Here is a 26374-nt window from a genome sequence, read left to right on the forward strand (position 1 = left end):
AAAAGAGGAAGCAACCGTGGATTGACAGATGGCCAGCCCTAGAAAAGCCCTGGGCTCCCAGAGAAGCCCGGCTCACCCCAGACCAGCAGGGTGGACCTCGCCATCCTTCAGGTCTCACTTCCCCTATAGCGCAAGGGAGAATGGACCCGGGAATTGATCTCAGCCGTCCACCAGCGGCCCAGGAAATGGGGGGAGGGGTGTTTTGGTTAAACGGAACAAAGATCGGATACCGGCCCTGTATTCAACCTTGTATTAAGCCTCTCTGAGGAATTAAAAGGAGAAAACACTAATGATACTGGCTCTTGTTGACACCTAGGTGTAAAACGCTTCCGTTAATACTAGCGGTTTATAAAAAAGCGCTGTGCCCAAACCAGCATCACCTGGGGACTTGCTAGCTCTGCACATTCTAGCACCTCAGCCAGACCTATTGACATTCTGGGAACTGAAGCCCTGCAGTCAGTGTCTGAAGGAGCCTTCAAGAACATTCTGACACTTGCCCAAGTTGAAGAACCCACTGCGTTGTACCAAGGTTGTTCCTTCGCACCTGCTGTCCCCTACACCTGGAATGTTCTTTCCCCCCAGAAGTGCGGTCAGCTGTCCTTCTGAGTAAAGAGGAAGAATTAAGGTCCAGCGCCTACTTTTCCTGTCTCCCAAAATCTCACTGCAGCCATAGTTAAGGGACTGTTTTAAAACCTAAACCAAAACTTGTCAGCCATGGGGTGGAATGCCAAATACACATTCCCTAGCAAAATACCACCATCAACCACCGTGTCTCACGCCTCAATTATTGGTGACCTCCTGCCAACTCCAAAAGAGATGTGGTGGGTGGCAGCTAAAGTAGAAGCGTTGGTTGAAAGTAAATTCCCAAAAGAGATACCAGCTCTGCTCCCCAGTAGGGTGGAAACACAGCCATTTCTTGGTTGCTTTTTTTTTCCCCTCCAGACCACGGAAATCTCAACATTTCTGGTGGGAGGAATGCAGTTGATAATAGAAGAATCATGATAGGATCATGCGTGAATCAAATGTGTGAACTTGAATGCAAGAGTTGAAACTGTCCCACCTTAACCCTCGCCCCCTCAACCCAGCAGCCAGGACCTGAAAGATGGGGATGGTGCAATCTTTTCTCCGAGGAATCTGACCAGCCAGGAAGATAGATACAAAGATTCTGAGGACAAAGAGGTTTCACCAGATACTATCGCCCTGCCAAGAAGCTCACAGGCCATGGGCCGTTCTATTTATTATTAAACCCCACCCCAAGGCAGCTCACAGACAAGGTTTGCCTAAGCTGACAAAAAAGAGGAATTCAGAGAACTCCCAGGCACTGTTTCGGACAACCCAAATGAAAGTGTCTCTCTCTCAGGCCCCAGTTACATCACCCCTTGAAATTTCCTTACTAGCAGTTTCCACCACGTGAGATATTCTTGTTCGTTTGTTTACTTGCTCGTGGTTGTTTTCCCCCAAGAAACTGATAAGTCCCAAAGAGGAGTATCTTCGCCTGCCTGGTTTCCATGCTACCTCCAGTACGTAGAAAATTATAGGCCTTGATAGTATTTACTGAATAAAGGAATGAATAAAGTATAATAGTTACCAGCATGGATTCTAGAGGTGGAAAAACCTCAGTCCACTGACATTTTGTGTGTTTTCATTTTGAGGCAGCTGGGAAAATTCAAAATAAGACTCCTGACAGGTACAAATCATGTGTGAAATTCAAATTTCAGTGTCCACAAATAAAATTGTATCAGCACACAGCCACGCTCATTCGTTTCCATACAGTCTGTGGTGATTTTTGCAATGTTCCAGCCAAATGGGGTAGTTACAACAGAGATTGTTTGGCGCACAAAGCCCCAGATGTTTACTCTCTCTGGTCTCTCAGTGGAAAGTTTGCTGCCCCCACTGTAACAGTCTTGCATTTCAGCCCTCCAGTTTCTTGCTGTGTGGTCTGGGGCAAGCTGCTTCAGCTCTCTGAGCCTCACTTTTCACATCTGCTAAATTGGAATAAGAGTAAACCTCAAAGGGTAGCTGAGAACTTGCTGTGAGCAGTGACAGGCCCATGGCAAAGGCTCATTCCAGGTGAGCTGGATCACTGAGTTTTCTACAATTCCAATGGCTGGAGGAGTAAAAAAAACTGAAACTCCAAAAGTCAAAGTCACAGTCAAGGACTTCCAGTGACTTCTGAATTCTAGATGCCAAGGGACTTAGCAGAATTCTGTACACCCCCTCTAGGGTAGGGGAACAAGGCCTGGCAGCCTGGGGAAGGCACAGGCCGCAGCCAGGGAGCACCATGACGCATTGTTGTGGTCGGCACATCTGACATAGACGGCCCCGCCCACCATGGAGCTCTCAGCATCAGTTGCCTCACACCACATGGTTCAGTAGTCGCACCTCTGTGCTCAGCTGTCTCCCCAGGGGATAGTGGGCCCTGGTTTCCCTCCCCTCTGGGGGAAGGACCTGAATTCTCTCACCATTGCCATTCCAGGGCTCAAGGGAGGGATTGGGCAGGAAGTAGTTGGAGGGGGGAGGATCCTTCTCCCCTCTCAGAGGCCCAGCAAACAGGCACCTCCTCCAGGAAGTATGCCTTGATTTTTCCTAGCCAAACTCACCTCCTTCTGAGTTCCTGACTGCCTGCCACCGTGTATGAAGTCCATTGGCCTGGATCCTTCGAGTCCCCACAGGCAAAGCCTGAAAGAGATCTTTAGTGATTACTGGGTAAGTGCACAGTGAGAGAGCATGGGACCCAGTAGGGGGCTGTAAACCAAGAAAAGAAGAAAAATGAGAAGAAAAGAACTGAGTGAGATTGGTTTTGAGCTGAGGGAGTGTCCACACGTGTTGAAGGAGGAAATTGAAACTGAGAGAGGAATCACGTTCTCCAGGTTAGGTCTCTAAAAAAGCTGGGTCTGAGTCTCCTTGGTCCTGGGGAGGCCAGGGAAACACAGACCTGGCGTGTGAATGCCCTTGCCATATTGTGTAAACATGGCAAGGCACGATGGTGCTTTTAGACTTCTTGGAGGTAGGGTGCTCACCCAGCTACTGTTGAACTGAGTGTTTCCAATGTAATGAGTGTTCAGGATAAGGAAAGCGGGAGTGAGGGGATGTGCCTACAAGAGTGTTTCTAGTTGAGGAACAACAATGGCACATGATCCCATCTCTGAGCCTTGCTTTTCACACCAGCTCCAGGAGTTGGTGATGGACAGGGAGACTGGTGTGCTGCAGTCCATGGTGTCTCAAAGACTCGGACACGACTGAGCAACTGAACCGAAATGGGAATAAGAGAAGGTCTTGGTGCATAGCTAGTTTTAAATCCCAATTCTGTCTCAAAGCAAATGCCTTCACCTCTCTGCCTCGAGGTTCCCATCGGGGAAGTATAGCTAATACAGGGACCACCTCCTAGGATTACTGTCCTGAATTGGAAGCCAGAATGGCACCTGGCATACAGCAAGTGCTCTCCGCCACAGTTGAGGCTGATGGTCTGGGGCCTCTGTGTGACTTGTAGGCGCGGATTTGATCCTGTAGGTGAAGCAGCAGAGTCCAGAAACAAGTGTGTATGTCTGGGCCAAAAGAGAGGCAGGAAGAATTCAGAATGGAAATAGTCAAAAGTGTCATCTAAAGAGAAATGGTCAGATTATCACTCATAGAATCAGTCCAGTAATCAAGCCATGGGGGAGGTTGAGTCATCTATTTGGGGCTCGATAGAGATCTCTAAGGGCTAAGAAAACGAAGAATGCGGATTTGGTTTCAGAGCAAAGACACATTTGCATAGCACATATCTAGAAGGTTTATAAGAAGCTTAGTTGGGGGGGGAGGGGGGCTTCCCTGTTAAAACTCTGCACTCCTAATGCAGGGGGCCTGGATTCAATCCCTGATCAGGGAACTAGATCCCACATGCTGCAACTAAGACCCAGGGCGGCCCAATAAATAAGTAAATTTTAAAAAAAAAAAGGGAAGGAAGCTAGAGGTATTTAGGAGAATTATCTGCAAAAGAGATCATGAACCTTCCACTGTATAAGCTTCTGCCCACTTACATTTTCCACATTTGCTTTGTCTTGGTTTGTGTGTGTGTGTTACACACAGAATCGTGGTCAAGTATGAGTGCATAGAGAAAGAAACCAGTGGCCACACACAGGCCGCACACGCACAAATTTTAAGAGATAAAATAAAAAAGAGAAAGACCCGAGCTATTTGGAGGAAGGGAAAATTTTCACACCAGTGACATCAAAGGTAGGAAATGGTGTTTCCCTGCTAATGGCAGTGGATGAACACAGGGATGGGGAAGGCCCAAGCATACCAGGGCAGGCCCGGGGTACCCCTCAGAGGGCCCAGTCCCTGAGAAGCCAGCTCACTCTGCTGGGAAGCAAGCCAGCCTGTCCCAGGAAGGAGGCCCCAGCACGGCTAACACCTGGAAGGGACTCTCCAACTGACCCAGAAAGGCAGCCACCAGGCAGACACTTGTGTACAAGACATCCTGATTCAGGCAGTACACAAGTACACAAACAAAGACAGACACACAAACACACCACACATACAAACACTGAGACACATAATCACAGATACACAAGAGTAACCACCAAAGCTAGCCACAGACACACACAGAGACACAACAGATACATATTCGGAGCATATACACCCAAGAATATAAGTACACACAATAGCAGACCCACAATCATAAGCATACCAAAACAGTGGTGGGGATACACCATACAGGCATACACACAGTCACACACTAAGACATGCCCAGAGATGCAATACTAGACACACAGCTGCCCAAGCCAGCCACAGGAGCGCAAAAGGACAGATTCATGCCCAGAGTCACACACACCCACTAACATATAGCCTGAAAGAGTCTTGAAGGCTCTGGGATATGCATTCAAAGACACACAGTATCAGATGCCCAAAGACCACCAAAGGCACTTAAATGACTGACACAGGCTGACCTGGAAAGACTGGAAAAGAACACAAATACAAGGGAGCACAACCAAGGAAACCTAGGTCCCGCCCCCAGGGAAGATCCAGGGTTTTTGAGCCACTAAAGATCCACCCCTCCAGGCTCTCCTTCTGGGGCCTATCCCTCCCTCCCTCCCTCAAGGAAACGCTGGGTCCCTTTCCTTGGCAGTGTGGGCCGCGGGCGACCCCTGGTGGACCCGGCGCCTCGGTCCAGGGCTTTACGGAATGGGCGGGTGGGAGGAGGGTGTCTAGGCTGAAAGGATGAAAAGATGCTTCGGCGTTTACTGAAAAACTTAGAGAAAGGAGCGTGGCAACAGGGAAAGGGAGACACCGGAGCCCGGCTGGAACGGGACCAAACAGGGTCTTGGACGCGGGAACAGGGCGTAGGAAGCAGGAGTGGGACTGAAGACCTTCACCCATCCCCACTCGGTGCAACCCCGGGTCCCCGCGGGGACGGTGCTCCGGGGACAGTAAAGACAGGGTAAGCCTGGAGGCGAATTCCCATTGGCCCGCGGCGGACCAATGAGGAGCGGCGAGGACTCCCGGCGTGGCGGAGAGGGACAGGGCAGCCGTTGATGGAGATGGAAAGGTCCCACCTGCCCAACCAGGCTCTCAGCCGGAGAATGACCACCAGGGAATCGCCCAAGGTCTGCAATCGCCAGCACGGAGACGTCTCTCCCAGGAGGACTCTCTTCAACTCCGATATGACTTTGACCCGCGGGACCCTGAGAAAGGTGGGCTTGCCCCTCGCAGTGCTGCCCCAGTCTCCCAAGCCCTGCCCACTCCCAAGCCCCACCACTTCCCCGTCAAACTCCGTAAGCCCTTTCCACTTCCCTTTCTCCCAGACCCCGCCCACTCTCCCGCCCTCGGTATCCCAAGCCCTGCCCACTCATCAGCCCCTCCCACTCCCTTGTCATTCTCCCTAGGCCCCGCCCACTTCCTAGCCACCATTGTCCCAAGCCCTGCCCACCCTCCAGTCTGCCCACTTTCCCGTAAGCTCCGCCCACTTCTCAGACCAACTCCTGAGGCCTTGCCCATTCTCCTGGCCCACTCACTTTTCTACTTTTCTCGGGCTAGCACTGCCCTCTCCCCAGGCTCCGCCCTTTTATTGTCTCCCTTGTCTGACTTTCCTGGAGACTCCGGCCTCTGAGTATTTTGTCCTGGGTTACACTTTTCCAGCTCTCTGCCCCATTCCAAGTCTTTGAACCATCCCCACTCCTAGTCTGACTTTCCTGGAGTCCTCTGGTCTCGGAGCATTTTGTCTGAGCACTTAGTCCCCACCCACTTTGTTCCTCTCCACCTTCTTCCAGACCCCACTCAAACTTTCAAGACCTTACCCCCAAATCAGTCAAGTCCCTGAATGGAATAGGACTCCCAACTAATGGAGTCAGGGAGGCCTCAGTTTCCTCCAACCCTTAGGCCATCCTCAGGAAGGTCCCACCCCCTTGGCCATTCTCGGGGTGGCCCTGCCCCCTTGGCCATCTAATTACTGGCCTGCAATGGGACCCCTCCCTGCCCACCTTGATCTTTACCATTCAAACCAGCCTGTCCCCCGCTGTTACCAGATCGCCTCGAGTTCTAATCCAATCTGGGTGGGCATGCCAACCCCTTGGTTCCCCACAGGCAATCAACTTACCATATACCATCTTGGCCTTGCCTGAGTTGGTGGTCCGATACCAGTGCCTGTGGCCTGGAGACCCGCGCAGGACACCCCTGTTCCATCCGCTGCCACACTTCTGGACTGCCAAGCTGTTGGTGGCTTTGGACTTATTCTGTCTTATGCTGGGTGAGCCCCCTCCCTACCATCCTTGAGCCCCTGCCCCATGTGGACACCCAAGAAGCCTTGGAGGGAATTTGTCTTCCTGTGTGTCTTTATCTGAGGTTTGCTAGGCCTGGGGCTGGCTGCCTGCCCTAATGTATGTACTTGGGACATCAGCATATTTCTGGGATGTCTGGGTCAATGAGACTCTGCGCGAAGGGAGCAGAAAGGGACTCTCCACAAGAATGGATTTTGTGTGCTTACCTGTCATCCTGGAGCTGGCAGCATCCAGCTGCTCATCTCTTTTTTTTCAGTCTTGCATATGACTTTACGTGCTGTAAGTCTCCTTGAGTCGTGTATCTGAGTCTGTCTATGTGTCTGTGGTGGGAGGTTATGTTTGTACTATATATATCTCTGTGTACGTTTTGACTATGTGTATGTTGTGTGCAAGCCCCTGGGTCTATCTGTATGTCTGGGGCTGGTCTGTGTTGCACTCATATCCATGTGAATGCATAATTCTGTGTGTGTGTGCACATGTGTGTATGTATGCATGTGTCCCTTTGGATCCCTGAGTTGCATATTGTATTGCAGTGGTGCCTGCTGTATTGGCTTGGTGGGGGGGCGCAGTTCACTGTGGGTGACTCCTATGCATGCACTTGATCTATGGGAGCCCGTGACTATGCATCTGGTGGTCCATCCAATGGTATTTGTGTAGCCAGCTTTGTGTCTGGGTCTATATGGGCCTATGTGTATTGTGGGTATACTGTTATATGACTGTGTGTGTACATCTGAATCTGGGTGTCTGGGTCAGACTGTGTGGTTGTATAATTGTCTGTGTCAGATTCTGGGTGTGTGGGTACCCATGTGGCCTGGGCTTGCTTGGGGTCCAGATGTGTGGCTGACATAGACCAGTGTACCCTCAACTCCCCAGTGGGTAGAACCAGTGACCAGAGCTCCTTTGCTGGGATGCGGAGGCCAGGCTGGGACACTAGTTTGGCCCTTCCAGCCCAGAGAGGGAGCTGGGGATGGTGAGAGGTCGGGTTCCAGCTCCCTGCCTCCACTAGGCTTCAGTGGATGACAGAGTCAAGACAGGGAGGGAGGCCTGGTATAGGCTTGTAGAATGAGCAGGGCTACACCGGCTGGAGACAGGCCCCCTGGTCTGCCCGACTTCAGGATAGTAGTGTCAGGTGAGGGGCCCCAGATGCGGCTCACACACAACTTTGCTACCATTTTCTCCCAGCTCGATCAGCCACAGAACCATCCACGTAGGCATGAAACACACACAGGTACCAGATACAACCACACACACCAGCACAACCCACACATCCGTGGGTACGATGTATAACCTCTTTTTTTTCACACACACACACAGACATGTACTCATGAGCACCACAAACACCTATTCACACCACATACACATAACATAGACATAGCTATCCATCAGCACACATACACATTCACACACAAAGACACGCAGAGCCAGTCATACACATGTACATGCATCCGTGAAGACACACACACATACGGAAAGAGTGAGCCCTTCCACCCTTATCCCTTCCATCATTATCCTTGCCCCTTACCCACCTCATTCCCAAGACCCCACCTGTTGAATGGGTCCCTGGGGCTCTGGCCTCCTCTGGCCTCCTGGCCAGACTGTCCTCCCCACCCATGTCCCCATGTCCAGGCTGTGGAGATGCTGGGAGGACAGACTGGCCAGAAGGCCTAAGGCGAGTCAACCTCAGGTGACCCGTCCATGAGTGGGGTCATCTCCACCCCCTGCAGTCAGCCTCCCCATTGTGCTGAGTGAGACCGGTTTGCTGGAACCCCACATCCAGGGCTTCTTTTGCAATGACACCACCATCCAATACCCCCGGATGGCCCATTACATCATCGAAGACTCGGCACTCATGAAGATGAGCTTCTTCATCTCCATCTTCACGGTAAGAGGCTGGCCACTTTCACCTCAAACTGTGGTGACACGCTATGAGTGAATTCACCCCTTTTTCTGGCACAGTGGGAACCTCCACTGATTATAGATCTAAAGCAGGAGTAAATACAACCTCTTTTTCCTACTGAAATGGGACATTTCACTGCTCAATGGCATAAAACCCCTTTCCTTGAGGACAACGTAAGCCCCCACTTTTGACTTCGTAGGGGAAATAACCCCCTCTCTGCCTTAGGCATAGAACAGGAAGTTCAGCCCCACCTCCCCCCAGTAGACTGGGAAGCCTCAACCCTTTATGCAGAAGGTAGGAAGCAGCCCTGCCCGCTGGGAAGGTGGGAAACCTCCTCCTTTCAAACATGGAACATCCTGCTTCTTCCTCCTGGTGACAGGGGATGTTCCACAATTTTCCAGCATTTGGGTGGAAGCCCATCCTCTTTACCTGGTATAATAGGAAGTCCTGCCGTTTTCAGATATGAGACAGGAAATCCTGCCTATATATGACATAAATTAGGGAGATGTCCCACCTCTTTTCCTGGTATGACAGGAAGTCCTGCCCTTTTTACATATGGGACAGGAAATCCTGCCTATGGCTGACATAAACCAGGGAGATAATGTCCCACCTCTTCTCCTGGTGTAACAGGAAGTCCCACTCCTTTCAGATATAGGACAGGAAATCCAACCTATGTCTGACATAAGCTAGAGCCACGCCCTGCCTCTTTTCCTGGTATATTGAAATCCTACCCCTTTCAAATATGGGCCCCCCCCCCTTTCCCTGGTGATAATGGGAAGCCATATTCCTTGGCTTAGGAGTCTTGCCCATTTCAGACACAGGGGTGGGAGAAGTCACCCATTTGTGTGTGTGTGATGGAATGAGAAGACCCACACTTTTGGCTGGTTTAGTGGGAAACAACAGCCTCCCTTCTATATGCGATAAAGTGTGGAGGATTTCCCTCGCTCCTTGCACCCTCTGCCCTCAGTAGTGACCCCCTCACCCATCCACTTCGGCTCCACAGATCAGCCTGGGAGAGCTGATTCGGGTCAGGGGCCTGCAGCTGAGCTCGCCAGCCTTCCTGAGCAGCGCTTACACGGCCATGATCTACAAGCAGCTGGGCACCTTCATCTTTGGTGGCCTGGCCAGCTTCTCCCTGACCAGTATCACCAAGATAACCACAGGTCAACTGCGGCCCCACTTCCTGGCCACGTGCCTGCCTGATCCAACCTCCTTCGACTGTGAGAACGGCTATATCACCAACTACAGCTGCACAGGGCATCCTGAAGATGTCCTCGATGCCAGGCGTGTGGGTGGGCAGGGAGGAGAACCCAGGAGGTGTCCCCACCCCACCCCACTCCACCCCCAGCTGATATCCATGCTCCCCCTGCCCATCCCCTAGGATGTCCTTCTATTCTGAGAACGCCTCCTTGGGGATGTACTGCATGGTGTATCTGGTGGTGAGTGTTGGTGGGAGGTGAGCTGCACACCCAGCAAGGCCAGAGAATGCTCCATTGTTCCCCCCACCCCCGCCATCCCATGGTCAGTGCCCACAGTGCCAGGCACAGCTCCCACAGAGCTTGTGTGTTCCCCGAGTCAGAAGGGCAAGAGTGGGGTGGGCCCGTCTCCTCTTAAGATTCATTCAGCGTCCTGGTCCCAGAATAGCAACTTGCAGAACCCTCTGTCCACCCCCCACCGGCCCCTGCCCTTGCAGCTGGAGAGGGCTCATGCCAGGCTGGGTCTGTGCCCAGGACTGGGCTCCACCAAGGACCGCAGGAAGGGAAATCACCCAAGACCCAGCTGAGGTGAAGATCTAATATTTAGGTAATAAAATGGCAGGAAGGGGGGGGGGTGGGAGTGGAGCAGAGGGAGTTGCCTCTGGGAAGGAGCCAACAACCCAGGGGCATAGATTTGGGTGGCAGAAGCAGATTAGAGCCAGCCCAAAGCACCCAAGCTCAGTGGTGGGCAGACAGAACGACACAGAGGCTCCAGCCACCGGGGCACGTGACGGTCACACAACTGCCTTTACACCAGCAATGTTTTCTCCCTGGAAGCGGATTCAGCTGCCAGCTCCCCCAAACCATCCCTGCCCCTTTGCATTTTAAGACAAAGTAATTACAGCTTCCTGTAGTGATAAAAGTGCAGGGTTTTGGAGGTGGATGTACATGCTCTATTCCCAGCCTCAACTTTGTGTGACACTGGGTGAGACCTTGAACCTCAGTTTCCTCATATGTTTGGAAATAGCACTTGCCTCCTAGAGGTGTGGTTTCATGAGTTAACACATAGATGAACTGATACCCTGAAAGGACTGAGAACAGGATCTGGCCTAAAGGTCACTATTAATCATTAATAACAAGCAAAACAGACTCCCTTCGTCCCCGGGATGGGGCGCTGGTTGAGGGACTGGGTGCACGCCAACATGCCAACGTGCACAGACAGACCACACACAACTCAGAGGCCGGCCTTGGTCTGATTTTTGTACGGAGTGGACAATTTCATGAACAGACTATTCTGGATCTCGAGGAATTCCCCCACCTCTTAAGTGTTCCTCAAGTGCCCACAGTTGATCTTTCCCTGAAACACACAAGCACCACTGTCCCGTTCTTCTTGCTCATCTCAAGGAAGTAAATTTCACCTGATGGGATTCTTTTGTTTTCTGTTTTCCATTTCAAAATCAAGTGCCCAAACTCTGCTCCTTGAGGGTTCGCCGATGAGGCCACTTTGCTTCGATTGGAGACCTGACGCAGGAAGTGGCAGTGCCCACTCACAGCTTGAGCCTACCCGGAGGGTCTCACCTGACTCTTAGGAAATCATTCACCACCTAACAATTCTCCCAACGCTAGCATGTAGTTAAGAGCACACAGTTCTCTTACAGTGATGGACACAGCCCCTATCCTCTTTAGAAGCTGAAATATATTTCCATACAGAACTGGCAGGTTCAGATAGAAAACAAGGGTGGGCACAAAAATGCAGCCCCAGGGTGGAGTCCCTCTGATTACCCTCTCCCAGGGTTTCAAGGCACTGCCACCCGCCTTCCAGCTCTACATACAGGCCGGCTCCTGGGGACAGAAAATCTGGCTCTTACGGCCCACCATCCAGCTCCTTTTCTTGTCCCTGGCTCTGCTGACTGGCTACATCCGGGTCTTGGACCATTGGCACCACCCCTGCGATGCTTTCTTCGGCTTCTTTCAGGGAGCTTTGATGGCTTTCTGGGTGGTAAGTGATGCCATGGGGCACCTGGGTACAGGGAGGGTCTGCTTGTCTGGGAGCCCTTGGGTATGCCTGGCACTCCTCATCTCCCAGGAAGGGAGTGCAGGAGAGGCCAGACTGGACTGGGGGAGTGGCCATGGAATGAAGGTGGTGTCAGCCCACCACAACCTCTCTCGGCTTCATCCCTGCAGGTTTTCTACATCTCAGGCAATGCCAAGTCCCAGGACCACCTATGCTCTGTGTGCCACGTTCCTCCCCACTTCCCCTCTCTGTATTCCTCCCCCGCGGACCCTCAGGGAACCCGAGGCATGCCCTGATGCAGAGAAAGACAGAGGGCACCCTCTGCTTTCCAGGGCCTGTGCTCCCCAGGGGGACTGTCCCTCCCCAGGTGGGCTAGTCCAGGAAGCCCCACCTGTTTGGAGCTCAGTCCTGACCCCAGATCAGCCCTGCCCTGGAGGGGTGACACAGGAAGTCCCATTTTCCTGGGGCTGAACCCCAAATTAGCCCTTCCCAGCAGGACCACTTCCACTTCATGTTTTTATGTTTTCTTGCTATATTAAAGAATGAAATGCCAACACCGGGTTTATGAATTCTTGAGAGATATTAACATGGATTGATAGACTTTGTATATCAATCCGGGAACCATGTCCCAGGGATCAGTTGTAACGTCTGATAATCTCGAAAGTCTCAGTCAGGTTTCTCGACTTTGGTTATTGCTGTTAGTTTTCAGGGCCAGATAATTCTTTGCTGCAGGGGCCATTTCAGTGCACTGTAGGCCAGTGAGCAGCCTCCACAGACTCCACCCACCGGGTGCCAATCACAACCCCAGGTTGTAGTGGAGGGGGAGTCAGTCCCAGCTGAGAATTTCTGGGTTAGGGGATTCTGTGGAGCTCCCTCAAGAGACCGCGCTCCATAATTATCTGACCTACTGAAGTCCCAGGATGCTACACATATTTAAATAACAGAAGAAGTAATTCACTGATCCTGGGGTGGGGGCAGGGGTCACCTTATCTGTATGATCTGATCCATCAGGAATTTATTTTGATGTCTTCTTGTTGTTGTGTTAGTCACTCAGTCATGACCGACTCTTTGCGACCCCATGTACCGTAGCCTGCCAGGCTCCTCTGCTCCTTTGAAAATTCCTTGCCTGGAATTTTCCAGGCAAGAATACTGGAATGGCTTGTCCTTTCCTTCTCCAGGGGATCTTCCCTAACCAGAGATCAAACCCCTGCAGTGCTCTGGTGTCTAGTGTGAACCTAAAGGTCCAACTCAATTTTGTTTTTTTTTTCTCAAATAACACAGGATTTCTTAGCCTTGAACAGCAGTCCCCAACCTTTTTGGCACCAGGGACTGGTTTCGTAGAAGACAATTTTTCCATGGACCAGGGCAGGTCGGGGGAAGGTCTGGGGACGATTCAAGCACCTTACATTTCTTGTGCACTTAATTTCTATTACTATTACATCAGCTCCACCTAAGATCATCAGGCATTAGACCCTGGGGGTTGGCGACTGATCCCTGGCCTTGAGCCCTATTGATATTTGGACCAGATAATTCTTATAGAAGAGGGCGACTGTCCTGCCTGTGCACCCTAGAATGCTCAGCAACACCGACTTACCAGGTGCCAGTAGCACACCCACATACACACACATGCGCACACACGCACGCAAACCATTGAGGCATAACTAAAAACGTCCCAGGACATTGCCAAGTGTCCCTGCCCTGTGGAGAACCACAAAATCGGAAGCCACTGGTGAGAACTGTGAGGTCCCAGCCCTTCCAAGGGCCTGGCCAAACCCACCCCTACCCCGAAGTAGCCAGAAGCCACAGAGGATGTGGAGGCTTCCTGGGATGTCAGAGCGGGAGGCTGCCAGCAGAAGCCGGCCCCAACAGGGGCAGCACAGGCAGTCTAGCCCAGTGTCACAATCATAACTGCAATACCAATAGCTACAACTTACTGTTCACTCTCCCGGGGGACCCTGGGGCGGGCTTTCGGGCCCTCCCAACTGCCTAGAGGGCAGGCATTCTTGATGGCTCCATCTTGCAAGAAATTCAGCAGGGGGAGGCCAAGTGACCTGTGCAAGGTCATGTACTAATTACAAATGCAAAGGCAGGGCGATGACTTGTAATAAATTGTAACAGTGGAACAGGATGGTGCCGAGCTGGGGGGAGCAAGGCAGCCCCCCACCTCGGAGGGGCCCTCTATTCCCCTGCAATCTGTAATCCAGCTATAAGTCTTTTTTTTTTTTAACTTTTTAAATTTTTGATAGAAAATGAAGTAGCTCAGTCGTGTCCAACTCTTTGCGACCCCATGGACTGTAGCCTACCAGGTTCCACCATCCATGGGATTTTCCAGGCAAGAATACTGGAGTGGGTTGCCATTTCTTTCTCCACAGCTATGTCTTTATCACTGATGTTCGACTCCAGGCAACGCTGAGGATGACCCCACCTGCGACACTCAGAGCCCAACAGAGGTGTCCGGGAGGAGTGCACAGTACCCCCCCCACACCCCGCACCCCAACACACACACACACACCTCCGTCGGCTTCCAGAAGCATCCGCAGTCGAACATGGAAGGCAAATCGTGGTTTTACTTACTACGCAGCTTCAATATAAATCCAGCAGGAACCGACCGCCTCCCACCTCCCCAAACAGACGGCTCCTCTGGAGCGGCCAGTTCGGCCCCTACCATGAGCCCTCGTGGTTAAGGTGAGCGTTTCGGAATGGGAAGGGAGGCTTGAGCCGGAGAAACTGAGGCAGCGTCGTTCGCGGCGGGGGCGGGAGCGGGGAGAGGCTGAATCTCCCCGCTGCATGTTTACCGGGCTCTCTCCCTCCCTCTCGGCCACCCCACCCGCCTCCCCACCCAATCCCGGCAAATCCCAGGTTGCCAGGCCGGGCTGGCGGCGGGAGGGGTGGGACGGAGGAAGAGGGTACTGAGGGCGCCCGAGAGGCCTCGCCCCCACTGCCCGGAGTTGGGGGTAAAAGGGGGTCCAGCGCATCCCAATTCCCGAGAGGTCTCTAGGAGGCAGGGGAGGGATAGCCTTCCCTCCCTGCACCCTCCGTCCCGGGGCGGGACCAGGGGGCGGAGCGGGCCGGTGACCGGGCCGTGACGCGAGCCCCGCCTGCTCATATAGAGGCGCCCCGGGGGCGCAGGAGCCGTGCTTCGCCGCCGCCTTCGCCGCCGCAGTTCGCAGCATCAGCACCAGCGCCGCCGCGTCCAGCATCAGCGCCACAGCCATGCGGGAGATTGTGCACCTGCAGGCCGGCCAGTGCGGCAACCAGATCGGAGCCAAGGTGTGCGGGGGGACCGGGCCCTGGGAGGATGCTGAGTGCGGTCCACTGAGCCCCGCAGCGCTCCTCCACTGTGCGGGGGCCAGGTCCCCCAGGAAGCCAGCACCCCAGGGACGGTGGGGGAGGGGCGCGAAGGGCAGCGCCAAGCTGGGAAACAAAGAACTGATGGGGGTGGGGCCCGGCCTTCTGTCCGCTCGCCACAGCTGGCTTCACAGCTGGCCCGCTGGCCCCTCCACAGGCACAAAGAGACCCCGCCCTTGCCCACGGCAGCAGCCAGGGAGAGCTGCCCCCACTGGCCGTCTTGGCTGGGGTGTTGAATCTGCTTCACCCCGCCCCCACCTCTCCCTACTTGCTGCCTCATCCTCGCCTGCCCACCCTGCGACCCGGTCCCCCACTCACCTTGCTGGGGGACAGGTGGCAGCCAGGGAGGTGATTGGGGATCCTGAGCTCAGAAGATGGAGGTGGGGGAAGGCCTGGCCATTGACTCCCCCTTCTTGGTCCTTTCCACCTCCCCCTCTCTAGTTTTGGGAGGTGATCAGTGATGAGCATGGCATTGATCCCACGGGCACATACCACGGGGACAGTGACCTCCAGCTGGAGAGAATCAACGTGTACTACAATGAGGCCACTGGTAAGGGGGCAGAGGCACCTGGCCAGAGTGGGGGTGGAGAGGGCCTGGGAGGGGACTGGGTGCTGGTTTCTGGAGTTGACCAAGCTGCTGTCCATCTGCTTCCCTGCAGGAGGAAATTACGTGCCCAGAGCTGTCCTGGTGGACCTTGAGCCAGGCACCATGGACTCTGTCCGCTCTGGGCCCTTCGGCCAGATCTTTCGTCCTGACAATTTTGTGTTTGGTGAGTCACCATGAGGCACAGGCAGGGAAGCACCCCCCTCCCCCCAATTCTTTCACTTCCACATGCTTGGTGAAAATTCTCCACCTAGCATCTAGACTGAGGCACTCAGAGCCAAAGCGGATACACAGGCCACTGTGGGGATCCAGGGGAGGCCTCTGACACAACAGGCGAAGTGCAGGGTAGAGAAGGCTTCCCAGAGGAGGTGGCATTTTAATTTAACCGATGGACCTGAGCCAGGCTGCAGCGTTCAGATCCCAGCTCTGCCGCTTCATGCAGTCGACAAATACTTATTAAGCACCTACTACATACCCCAGGCCCTACTGTACCCACCCTGGGAATATAGCCAAGAACAAAACAAACAAAGCTCTGTCCACCCCTGCAGCTGACAGGGGAGGGAGGGAGCTGGAAAGATAAATAAATGGGAAGAGAAGGAAAAAAAAGTCAAACTCAATCACTGATTGGATCCACTGGCTGATTTTGGACAGGCCCTACAATCTTCCTGTGCCTCAGTCTCTTGATCTTTAGAACAGGGTTAATACAGATACTTAACTTTTCAAGACTGTGAGGCTTAAAGCCACTAATAAGGAACTCAGAACAATGCCTAGCACAGAGGAAAAAATACATAAGCATTTTGTTTTGTTGTAGGTTTTGTTATCAGTATCATTCTTAATGATGTCTTCAGCCTAAAAGATAAGGGGGACTTGGGCTGACCAAAGGGCAGTGAAAAGAGGAAAGGTGTGCAAGACAGGGAACAGCATAGGCGAAGACAGTGGACACATCTGCAGCCCTCAAGTTCAGGGGCATGCACACACTGAACAACCTTCTAGGAAAGCTTTCCTCATACTTCTCAGTCAAGCTTCCCAGGGACTTCCCAAGTGGCGCTAGGGGTAAAGAACCCACTCCTGCCAGTGCAGGAGACATGAGAGACCTGGGTTCAATCCCTGGGTCGAAAAGATCCCCTGAAAGAGGGCATGGCAACCCACTCCAGTATTCTTGCCTGGAGAATCCTATGGACAGAGGAACCCGGCAGGCTACAGTCCATAGGGTTGCAAAGAGTCAGACACGACTGAGGCAATTTAGCACATGCACTAGGTCAAGCTAAATACACACGCCCACATGACTTCAGAGCCTGGGCTCTCCCTCCCCCAGCACCTCTCCTCCTCAGTACACAGTAGTTTAATCTGGAGCCTCGGGATTGACAGGACAAGCTGTGTGACCTTGGACAAGTGACTTCCCCTCTCTGATTTGAGAAAGATTCAGGAAGATAAAGATGATTCTGTGTGGGTAGGGCTCACAATAAGTCCTCAGGAAATGGCTATGGAGAGACTCCATGAGATTGGCCAAAGGCTGTGAGGGATTCTTGGGTGAGCAAGGGTGGCTCCAGTCGGGCCAAAAGATTCCGTGGCCTCTGAGAGATAAGGTAGGGGGAGGTGGTGGTAAAAGTGTGGACGCAGGAGCCAGACCACCACTTCAGACCCTTTTCTTTTGGAGGAGGTGACTTTGGACAGAGACCTGAAGAGAGTTTCAGTCATGGGAATACCTGAGAGAGAGAGCATTCCAGGCAGCGGCAACAGCGGCAGCACGTGCAGTGGCCCTGGGGCAGGAACAGTGAGGAGGCCCATGTGACTGGAGCAGGGAGGAGGGGAGGACAGGGAGAGGATGGCGCAGGTTGTGTAGGACCTTGTGCATTGCTGGGGAGACTGGTTTTTATCCCAGGGAGATGGGAGGAGGGAGAAGGGCAGCGGGCAGAGGAGGGGTGGCACCTGACGTGGGTTTTCACAGGCGCCCTCTAGTGGCTTCAGGGAGAACAGATTGTGGAGAGGCTGTAAGCTGCTGCTGGGGGAACCAGTCAGTGCAGAAGGCACTGTTCTGATCCGGATGGGTGATAAGGGGGCCGGACCAGGTTGGAAGCAGAGAAGGGGGCAAGAAGAAATAGTACCGGTTCACAGAAATAACAGCTGATAGTCTAATCCTAAACCTTGTCCTCTGGAGCTTGCATTCCCCTGCAAGAGTACAGAAATAAGCATAATTAATAATTTAAAAAACGAGTTTATCAGCGCTCTGGAGAAAAATCAAGTATGGAGGAGGAATTAGAAACGGGGAGGATTTGCAGTTGTGTAGATTGGTCAGGCAGAGCCTCTAAGTCCTAAAGGAGGGAAAGGGGGAGGAGCCACGTATGTATCTGCCGGAACAGCACTCCAGGCAGAGTACAGCCATGCCAAGGCCCTTGGCAGGACCAGGCTCAGTGTGCTGGAGGAGCAGCCAGGAAGCCTGTGTGTCTAGAGCGGAATGAGCGAGGGGGAGAGAGGGAGGAGGGAAGGATATTAGTGGGGGGCAGTGGACCACAGAGGTCATACAGGACCTTGTGGGACTAATTCTTTCCAAAAAAATGTCCTTCTAGCTGCTGGGTGAAGGGAAGCAAGGATGGAACCCCAAAGAACAATTCATAATGAATAGTAATAATAATAATTTTCTTATTATGATTTAACTACTGGATGACTGTGGGTGGGGTGGAGCGTGGGATTTCCCCGTATCAGCCTGGGTGTCCCCTCCTTTTCCTTCTTCAGGCCAGTCTGGAGCCGGCAACAACTGGGCCAAAGGCCACTACACAGAGGGCGCTGAACTGGTGGACGCCGTCCTGGACGTGGTTCGGAAGGAGGCTGAGAGCTGTGACTGTCTGCAGGGCTTCCAGCTGACCCACTCGCTGGGTGGGGGTACAGGGTCTGGAATGGGGACCCTCCTCATCAGCAAGATCCGCGAAGAGTTCCCTGACCGCATCATGAACACCTTCAGCGTGGTGCCCTCACCCAAGGTGTCGGACACGGTGGTGGAGCCCTACAACGCCACCCTGTCCGTGCACCAGCTGGTGGAGAACACGGACGAGACCTACTGCATCGACAATGAAGCGCTGTATGACATCTGCTTCCGCACCCTGAAACTGACCACCCCCACCTACGGGGACCTCAACCACCTGGTGTCGGCCACCATGAGCGGGGTCACCACCTGCCTGCGCTTCCCGGGCCAGCTCAACGCCGACCTGCGCAAGCTGGCCGTGAACATGGTGCCCTTCCCACGCCTGCACTTCTTCATGCCTGGCTTCGCCCCACTGACCAGCCGGGGCAGCCAGCAGTACAGGGCACTGACCGTCCCTGAGCTGACCCAGCAGATGTTCGATGCCAAGAACATGATGGCCGCGTGCGACCCACGCCACGGCCGCTACCTGACCGTGGCCGCCGTCTTCCGGGGCCGCATGTCCATGAAGGAGGTGGATGAGCAGATGCTGAGCGTGCAGAGCAAGAACAGCAGCTACTTCGTGGAGTGGATCCCCAACAACGTGAAGACGGCCGTGTGTGACATCCCACCCCGCGGGCTGAAGATGGCTGCCACCTTCATTGGCAACAGCACGGCCATCCAGGAGCTGTTCAAGCGCATCTCGGAGCAGTTCACTGCCATGTTCCGGCGCAAGGCCTTCCTGCACTGGTACACGGGCGAGGGCATGGACGAGATGGAGTTCACTGAGGCCGAGAGCAACATGAATGACCTGGTGTCCGAGTACCAGCAGTACCAGGACGCCACGGCCGAGGAGGGCGAGTTTGAGGAGGAGGCTGAGGAGGAGGTAGCTTAGGGCGCCTCTATCACTTCACCTCTGCACCCTACTAGGAGGCTAACCTTTGACCGCCGAGAATCCCCGCTTCACCTCCCAGCCTGACTCACCTCTGACCCTATAACCTTGCACCTCTTCCCCTGGCCAACTATTGACCTTGAGCCCCACTTTATTCCTGCCCTTGAGCTCTCCCACGTTGAGCAACCCCCCCCCCCATGAGCCCTGCTTTACCTCCAACCCCACAAGTCCCACCTTTAATTCCGTGATCCCTCCTTCACCCCTGACCTCTCTATCTTTGACCTTCCCTTAAGCCCCTCCAGCCCCCTTTACACCCACAGACCTATAAACCCTGATTTATTTGCCCCCTCCCTCTGAGCCTCTCCTCTCTTCTCCCATGTGCCTCACCTTTTATCCCACAAGCCCCACCCACCCTCTAATCCCTGCTTCTCTCTGGATCCCCTGAGCCTCACTTCTCTAAACTGACTCCCCTCAGCTCCTGCCAACCTTGAGTTTTCAAGGGTGCTGCTGGGGAGAAAGAAGCCCTGGAGCATGTGGACAAGAGAGGCTGTTCCCTGACCTTCCCCACTGCCTCACTCTCAATAAATTAATTGTCCTGCCATGTTTCTGCCAAGTGGATTTCTCATCACCCCTCCTCTCCCTGTGGGATGGAGTTGGGAGCTGAAGGGACTTTTAATCTGGGGGTGGACAGTGATTTCAGAGTCAGACCGGGTTATGCTACCAACTCACTCTCCAGTGTTGAGCAGGATGCTTGCCCACTCTGAGCCTTGATTGCTTCACCTATAAAATGGGCTCATGTTTTCCCCCCATGCCACACCTCAAGGATTTTTGTAAGGACTAAGGGCACAGTACCTGGTACTGGGTGGGTGCTTAGTGATGGAGATGCCACCACTCTCTGGGGCATCTTGCAAGTATGGAACATTGAAGGGGGAACCTCTAGAAAAGGGTGCTGGGGAGATGGCAGCCATGGGTAGTGCCTCAGGGGCAGTCCTGCCAGGGTAATAGTCACAACACTGAAGCACTTTGATGGGCCTGATACATGTCTTATAACCCTCACACCAACCCTGTAAGATCTGAGCTTTTAGAAAATTCCCTGGTTCTGGATGCAGTTTCTACCAATGAACCTAAGCAGGCTTCCCTGGTAGCTCAGATGGTAAAAAAATCTGCCTGCTATGCAGGAGACCCCGCTTCAATTCCTGGGTCAGGAAGATCCTCTGGAGGAGGGCATGGCAACCTACTCCAGTATTCTTGCCTGGAAACTCCTCGTGGACAAAAACAGCCTGGTGGGCTACAGTCCACGGGGTTGCAAAGAGTCGGACATGACTAAGCGACTAAGCACAGATAGCATAATGAACCTAATCATCTCTGGGTGATCCAGAGGTTAGGACTCCTTGCTTTCACTGCACAGGGCACAGGTTCAATCCCTGGCTGGGGAACTAAAATCCCACAAGCTGCATGGCATGGCAAAAAAAAAAAAAAAAAGATCTGAGCTTTTAGACAGTGTATCAGTTAGCTTTTGCTGCATACAAACTAACCCCCCCCAAAAAAATTTAGGGGCTTAAAGCAACAGCAATTTTTTATTTTGCTCCCAAATCTACAGTTTGGGCAGGGCTTGGAAAGGTAGCTTATTGGTGCTCCCTGTGGCATCAGCTACAGAATCTTCTTTGAGGCTGAGAGGTCTCCTTTCAAGGTGACTGACTCACTCACCTAGCCACCAAATGGATTCCTGGGGGCTCAGGAGGGTGTCTGGACCTCTCCATGATCTGCCCGGTCTGGGTTCCTCCAACAGCAAACATCCCATTGCATTTTTCTAACAGCTTTAGAGGTCGCTTGCTGTCCTGAGGACTCTAATTGAAGTGTTCACAAAGGCCTGTCCAGATTCCAGAGGGTAGGTTGCAGACTCCAACTTTTGAGGGTTGAGTAGCAAGATTCTAGAAGAGCATGTGAAACAGAAGCTACAACTATGACCATCTTTAGAAAGTACAATTTGCAGCACAGTTGCTTGCCCACGATCCCTTGGTTATGAAGCAGTGACCTGGGATTCAAACTGATAGTTTAGGTCAAGAACTTTGATTGCACTTTATCAGCCAGTGTTCAGTGTGGGAGACTCTAGGCATCTTAAGCAGAAAGGGATTGGATACTCAGCAGGAGGGCCCTGCTGAGCCCCCAGGCATCCACTTGGCAGCTGTATGAGTCATTTAGAGTGAGGATTTAGGGGCTTACAGCATCTCTGGAGGGGCTGAGGGAGACAGTTGTAAGCCAGTGCTGCTTAAATTTGATGGGCAGCAGAGTCACCAGAGGACTTCCCAGGTGGCACTAGTGGTAAAGAACCTGCAGGAGACACAAAAGAAGTGGGTTCAATGCCTGGGTCCGGAAGATTCTCTGGAGGAGGGCAATGGCAACTCACTCCAGTATTCTTGCCTGGAATTCCATGGACAGAGGAGCCTGGCCAGCTACAGTCCACAAGATCGCATAGAGTCGGACATGACTGAGTGACTCAGCACAGTATAGCACAGAGTCACCAGGAAAGTTTTGCATGAACACAGCTTCCTGTGTTCCACCTTATAATCTCTGATTCAGTAAGGAGCAGGGGGAAGGGGAAAAGCTGCATTTTTAACAAGCTCCCAAGTGATGCTGATATTGCTGCCTATGAGGCCCTCTTCGGTGTAGCCCTAGAATAGGTTGGAACACCACCCTGGGAGCTGCTTCCTCTGCAGACTGGAGAATCAGAGGGCTGCCACCGGAAATAACTGAGTTAAAAAAACATCACCCTAACACCCACAAAGCCCCAGAGACAGGTCCACTAGGACCCTGAACAAAATTAATTAAAATGAACTTAAAACTATTTTAAAATAATTAAACACACACACACTGTTCTGTCTCACTTCTACATTCCAGATCTCTCAGGAACATTGCTCGTGGGTAGAACCTAATCAGCATCCAGAGCCAGAGCTGCAAAGAACTCTGGGCAATGTAGTTTTTCCCCCTACTTCTGGTACACAGGAAGGCAAACCAGGAGGGAGAGAGACAGAAAGAAAGCGAGGGATGCTGAAACCCAACCAACTTTTCCCACCCAGCTCTTCCACCAGACCACCAGCTCCAGACGGGGCCCCAGCCCCGTCCCTGGGTCCCACTACAGCCAGGAGGAAAACAGCCTGGGAAATCCAGCCTGCAGCCACCCCCATCTCAGCAGGCTCAGCACATCACTGGATGGTGGAGCAGAAAGATGAACTAGGCAGCAAGCTTGGCTGTCTTTATTATCCTAAATATAACATGGCCACAGAAAAACTCCTTATTGTTGTTGTCTAGGCACCAAGTCATGTCCAACTCTTTGCAACCTCATGGACTGTAGCCCACCAGGCTCCTCCGTCCAAAGCATTTCCCAGGCAAGAATACTGGAGTGGGTTGTTGTGCCCTCCTCCAGGGGATCTTCCCGACCCATGGATCAAACCCACATCTCCCAAGTCTCCCGCACTGCAGGTGGATTCGTTACCACTGAGCCACCGGGGAAGCTCTTGTAAAGCAATTATTTTCCAATTAAAAATAAATTTTTTAAAAGTAAAAGATTAAAAAAAGAAGTTAGCCTTGATTCATTGTTTTCTAGACCCAAAACATTCTTCAGCTCTTTTGCTGAATCCAGTTGTCTCTGTCTCCAAAATGTGTCCTGAATTTGACCCCTCCTCTCCTCCCCAACCCACTCCAGTATTCTTGCCTGAAGAATCCCATGGATGGAGGAGCCTGGCAGGCTCCACGAGGTCACAAAGAGTCAGACACGACTGAGCAAGTTTACTCCTCCCATCTACACTCTGGTCTAAGCCGCCATTGTTGCTCACCCAGTCAATCCCCTTCATCACTTCCCTGGGCTTGCTGCTGCCTGCCACCCCCCCCCCCCCCCCACCCCCACCCCCACCTCCGCCCCCTCCCCCAGTGTGCAACCTCCTCCCACAGCAGTCAGAGCAGCCTTTGTATGCAAATAATAACCCTCCCACCCACAACTCCCATCTTACTCAGACTGAAACCCAGTCTTCTCACCTTGGCCTCTACTCTGATGATGACAACTTCATCACCTTCCCCCTCCTGAAGCTGAAACTACAGTGGCCTTTCTGTGCTCAGCTCAGTGCAGCTTCAGCGCCTTTTCACGAGCAGTTCCTGTTCCTTCTTCCCTCAGGTGTGCACATGGCTGGCTCCTCCTTCTCCACAGGTTTCAGGTCAAAGGACACCTCCTCAGAACAGCCTTGCCCTGGCGACTCTAAATTATACCTAGTCGCTTTCCCTCCATTTTCTCCTATCAGGTGTTTCCCTGATAGCACCTATCACTAACGCAAATTATCTTGTCTATTTCTAGTTTCTTTTGTCTGTCCCCCTTCCCTCCCCACTGAAAGGTAAGCTTCAAGGAACCTTGTCTGCCTTGCTCACCACATGTGTAGACCAGTTTATGCAACTCAGACATTCAGTAATTATTTGCTGAATGAAGGAGCAAGCGAATCAATGAGACTTCACAACACAGTGTGAGGTGTATTCTTTTCCTCCTTTAAAAAAAAATTAAATAAAGATGTGCGGGGCTTCCCTGGTGGCTTAATGGTAAAGAATCTGCTTGCCAATGCAGGAGACATGGGTTCGATCCCTGGTCCGAGACGATCCCACATCCCACAGAGCACCTAAGCCCAAAAGCCACAACTACTGAGCCTGTGCTCTAGAGCCCAGGAGCCACAACTACGGCAACTAGACAGTAGCTCCTGCTTGCCGCAGCGACAAAGACCCAGCACAGCGAAAAATAAAGATGTATGAAGTGTATTCCTTTATTTATTGGCTGCACCATGTGGCTTGTGGGATCTTGGTCCCCGACCAGGGTTTGCACCCCTGACCTCCACAGTGAAAGCACAGAGCTCTAACCACTGGAATGCCAGAGAATTCCCATGTTTTCTCACTTTCAAAGGAAGGAGACAGGGATGTCCCTGATGGTCCAGTCACTGGGACTCTGATTGTACTGCAGGAGTGAGGTTCCGTCCCTGGGCCTGAACTTCACCGCCTGGGCAGAAATTTAATCCCTGATCAGGAAACTAAAATCCCACTAACGACGTGGTGACCAAAAAAAAAATTTTTTTTAATTTTTAAAATATTTATTTGGTTGTGTTGAATCTTAGTTGAGGCACGTGGGATTTTCACTGCGGTGCATAGACTCTCTAATATAGCTCTCGGGCTCAGTAGTTGTGGTGTGGGGACTTAGTTGCTCTGAGACAGGTGGGATCTTGGTTCCAGACCAAGGATCAAACCTTCATCCCCTGCATTGCAAAATGGATTCTTAACCACTGGACCACCAGGGAAGTCCCTAAATTTTTTTTTTTTTAAATTTTAAAGATTAAGCAAGAAAACAAAGACACAGGGAAGGTGGAAGGTGGCTTCTAAGATGACCCTCAATAATGCCTGTCTCCCTGTTCACGCCCTTGTGTTCTCCCCTCCCACTGAGCACAGGCTGGACCTGGAAATTTCTTCTGCTCAACAGGATATGACAAAGACGATGGGATGCTCCTTCTGAAACTGGCTTACGAAAGCCTGTGATTTCTGCCTTGATGAGTTCTCTATTGCCTTTTCAGCTTGCTTGTTGTGGGGAAGCAAGAAGCAGGTTGGGAAGGTCCCCATGGCAAAAAAAAAAAAAACCTGAGTGTAACCTCTGGTCGACAGCCAAGCAAGGAACTGGGCTGCTCCGTCCACAATAAACTGACTCCTACCAACAGCCACCGTGAGCTTGGAGGCAGATCCTTTTTTGTTCTGAGGCATCAGAAGGGACCACAGCCCAACTGACACCTTATTACAGCATAGAGAGCCCACAGTACAGGACCCAACTCAGCTGTGTCCAGAGCCCTGGCCCCCGTAGAAATTTTCAGATAAATGTGTGCTTTTTAAATATTTGTTATTTATTTGGCTGTGTCAGGTCAGGATCTTTGTAGCACATTCACTGTGGCACGTGGGATCTTCAGCAGTGGCATGGGAATGCTTAGTTGCAGTATTCAGGATCTAGTTCCCCGACCAGGGATTGAACCCAGGCCCCCTGCATTGTGAGTGCAAAGTCTTAGCCACTGGACCACCGGGGAAGTCCGTAAATGTGTGTTCTTTTAAGCCACAAACTATAGGGTGATAGATTACATAGCCAGACAAAACTAATACAGAGAGGTCAAATGACCGGCCTAAGGAATAAATGATGTTAAAGACCTAAGTCAGGTCTTGAACCCAAGGATCTCTGACTCCAAAATTATTCTCTTAATCAATTTCCTGACCCATCTCCCCTAATCATGGACAGAACATACCAAAAGCTTGATTCAGGCGTGACTTTGTACTAAATATATCACGTGAAATCTCTCACTGAACCGTCGTGGGATCTCTGAAACAAGCACCATGTTCATTTATGATACAAATGCATAATCGGGAATTCTCTGGTGGTTCAGAGGTTAAATGCCATGCTTCCACTGCACAGGGCACGGGTTCAGTCCCTGGTGGGGAGCTAAGATAACGCATGCTGCACAGCGCAGCCAAGAAAAGATGCAGAAACAAGGACAGATGGGGTCCCACTTTCGCAAAGGAGCGTGAGCTCCTCTCTCATTCCCACCCCATGGGTCTGCCATTGGACAGCACTGGACTGAATTCCAGAAATGAAGAAAGATTTGAAATATCTCTGCAAAGGCTATGCCTTAGTTCATTCCTGCCGTTAACAGAACACCATGGACTGGGTGGCTTATCAATAACAAACATTTCTTTCTCGTAGTTCTGGAAACTG

At 52.2% G+C, this 26374-nt stretch overlaps 2 protein-coding genes, 1 long non-coding RNA gene and 1 other non-coding gene across 6 annotated transcripts; 2 read left to right on the forward strand and 2 right to left on the reverse strand.

The window, feature by feature from the left end:
* The first annotated feature begins 5472 nt into the window (after positions 1 to 5472).
* On the forward strand, positions 5473 to 12416 carry LOC121819607 (phospholipid phosphatase 3-like). Of its 3 annotated transcripts, none has more exons than XR_006059869.1 (5): positions 5473 to 5672; positions 6562 to 6724; positions 8480 to 8637; positions 9656 to 10091; positions 11671 to 11781. XR_006059869.1 is itself a non-coding variant. In XM_042250079.2 (5 exons), exons 1-5 carry the CDS (start codon positions 5514 to 5516, stop codon positions 12156 to 12158), a joined length of 783 nt encoding a protein of 260 aa, XP_042106013.1. In that variant the 5' UTR covers positions 5473 to 5513; the 3' UTR covers positions 12159 to 12416. The 3 variants fall into 3 exon arrangements, 2 of the variants coding, with proteins under 2 accessions (XP_042106013.1, XP_042106012.1); XM_042250079.2 differs by lacking the exon at positions 9656 to 10091 and adding an exon at positions 12033 to 12416 and having other exon boundaries at positions 11671 to 11847; XM_042250078.1 differs by lacking the exon at positions 11671 to 11781 and having other exon boundaries at positions 9656 to 11275.
* A 2580-nt stretch (positions 12417 to 14996) lies between these two features.
* Positions 14997 to 20203, forward strand: TUBB4A (tubulin beta 4A class IVa). Its single transcript, XM_027969782.2, has 4 exons — positions 14997 to 15132; positions 15652 to 15760; positions 15870 to 15980; positions 18548 to 20203. The coding sequence occupies exons 1-4, from the start codon at positions 15076 to 15078 to the stop codon at positions 19603 to 19605; spliced, it is 1335 nt and encodes a 444-aa protein (XP_027825583.1). The 5' UTR covers positions 14997 to 15075; the 3' UTR covers positions 19606 to 20203.
* Positions 20204 to 21160: 957 nt separating this feature from the next.
* On the reverse strand, positions 21161 to 23776 carry LOC121819608 (uncharacterized). The gene is made up of 2 exons (XR_006059870.1): positions 23635 to 23776; positions 21161 to 21933 (listed from the first exon to the last, which is right to left on the reverse strand). It is a non-coding gene; the product is annotated as an uncharacterized LOC121819608 (long non-coding RNA).
* A 1845-nt stretch (positions 23777 to 25621) lies between these two features.
* TRNAV-CAC (transfer RNA valine (anticodon CAC)) lies at positions 25622 to 25694 on the reverse strand. Its single transcript has one exon. It is a non-coding gene; the product is annotated as a tRNA-Val (tRNA).
* Positions 25695 to 26374: the final 680 nt, after the last annotated feature.

The sequence above is a fragment of the Ovis aries genome, chromosome 5 (assembly GCF_016772045.2).
Source record: "Ovis aries strain OAR_USU_Benz2616 breed Rambouillet chromosome 5, ARS-UI_Ramb_v3.0, whole genome shotgun sequence".
Lineage (NCBI taxonomy): Eukaryota > Metazoa > Chordata > Mammalia > Artiodactyla > Bovidae > Ovis > Ovis aries.

Coding starts and splice junctions, on each gene's coding strand:
- LOC121819607 (XM_042250078.1), top strand. CDS start 5,514: ATGGAGATGGAAAGGTCCCACCTGCCCAACCAGGCTCTCAGCCGGAGA. Junction 5,673..6,561: donor CCCGCGGGACCCTGAGAAAG/GTGGGCTTGCCC, acceptor GGTTCCCCACAG/GCAATCAACTTACCATATAC. Junction 8,638..9,655: donor TCTTCATCTCCATCTTCACG/GTAAGAGGCTGG, acceptor TCGGCTCCACAG/ATCAGCCTGGGAGAGCTGAT.
- TUBB4A (XM_027969782.2), top strand. CDS start 15,076: ATGCGGGAGATTGTGCACCTGCAGGCCGGCCAGTGCGGCAACCAGATC. Junction 15,761..15,869: donor GTACTACAATGAGGCCACTG/GTAAGGGGGCAG, acceptor GCTTCCCTGCAG/GAGGAAATTACGTGCCCAGA. Junction 15,981..18,547: donor TCCTGACAATTTTGTGTTTG/GTGAGTCACCAT, acceptor TTCCTTCTTCAG/GCCAGTCTGGAGCCGGCAAC.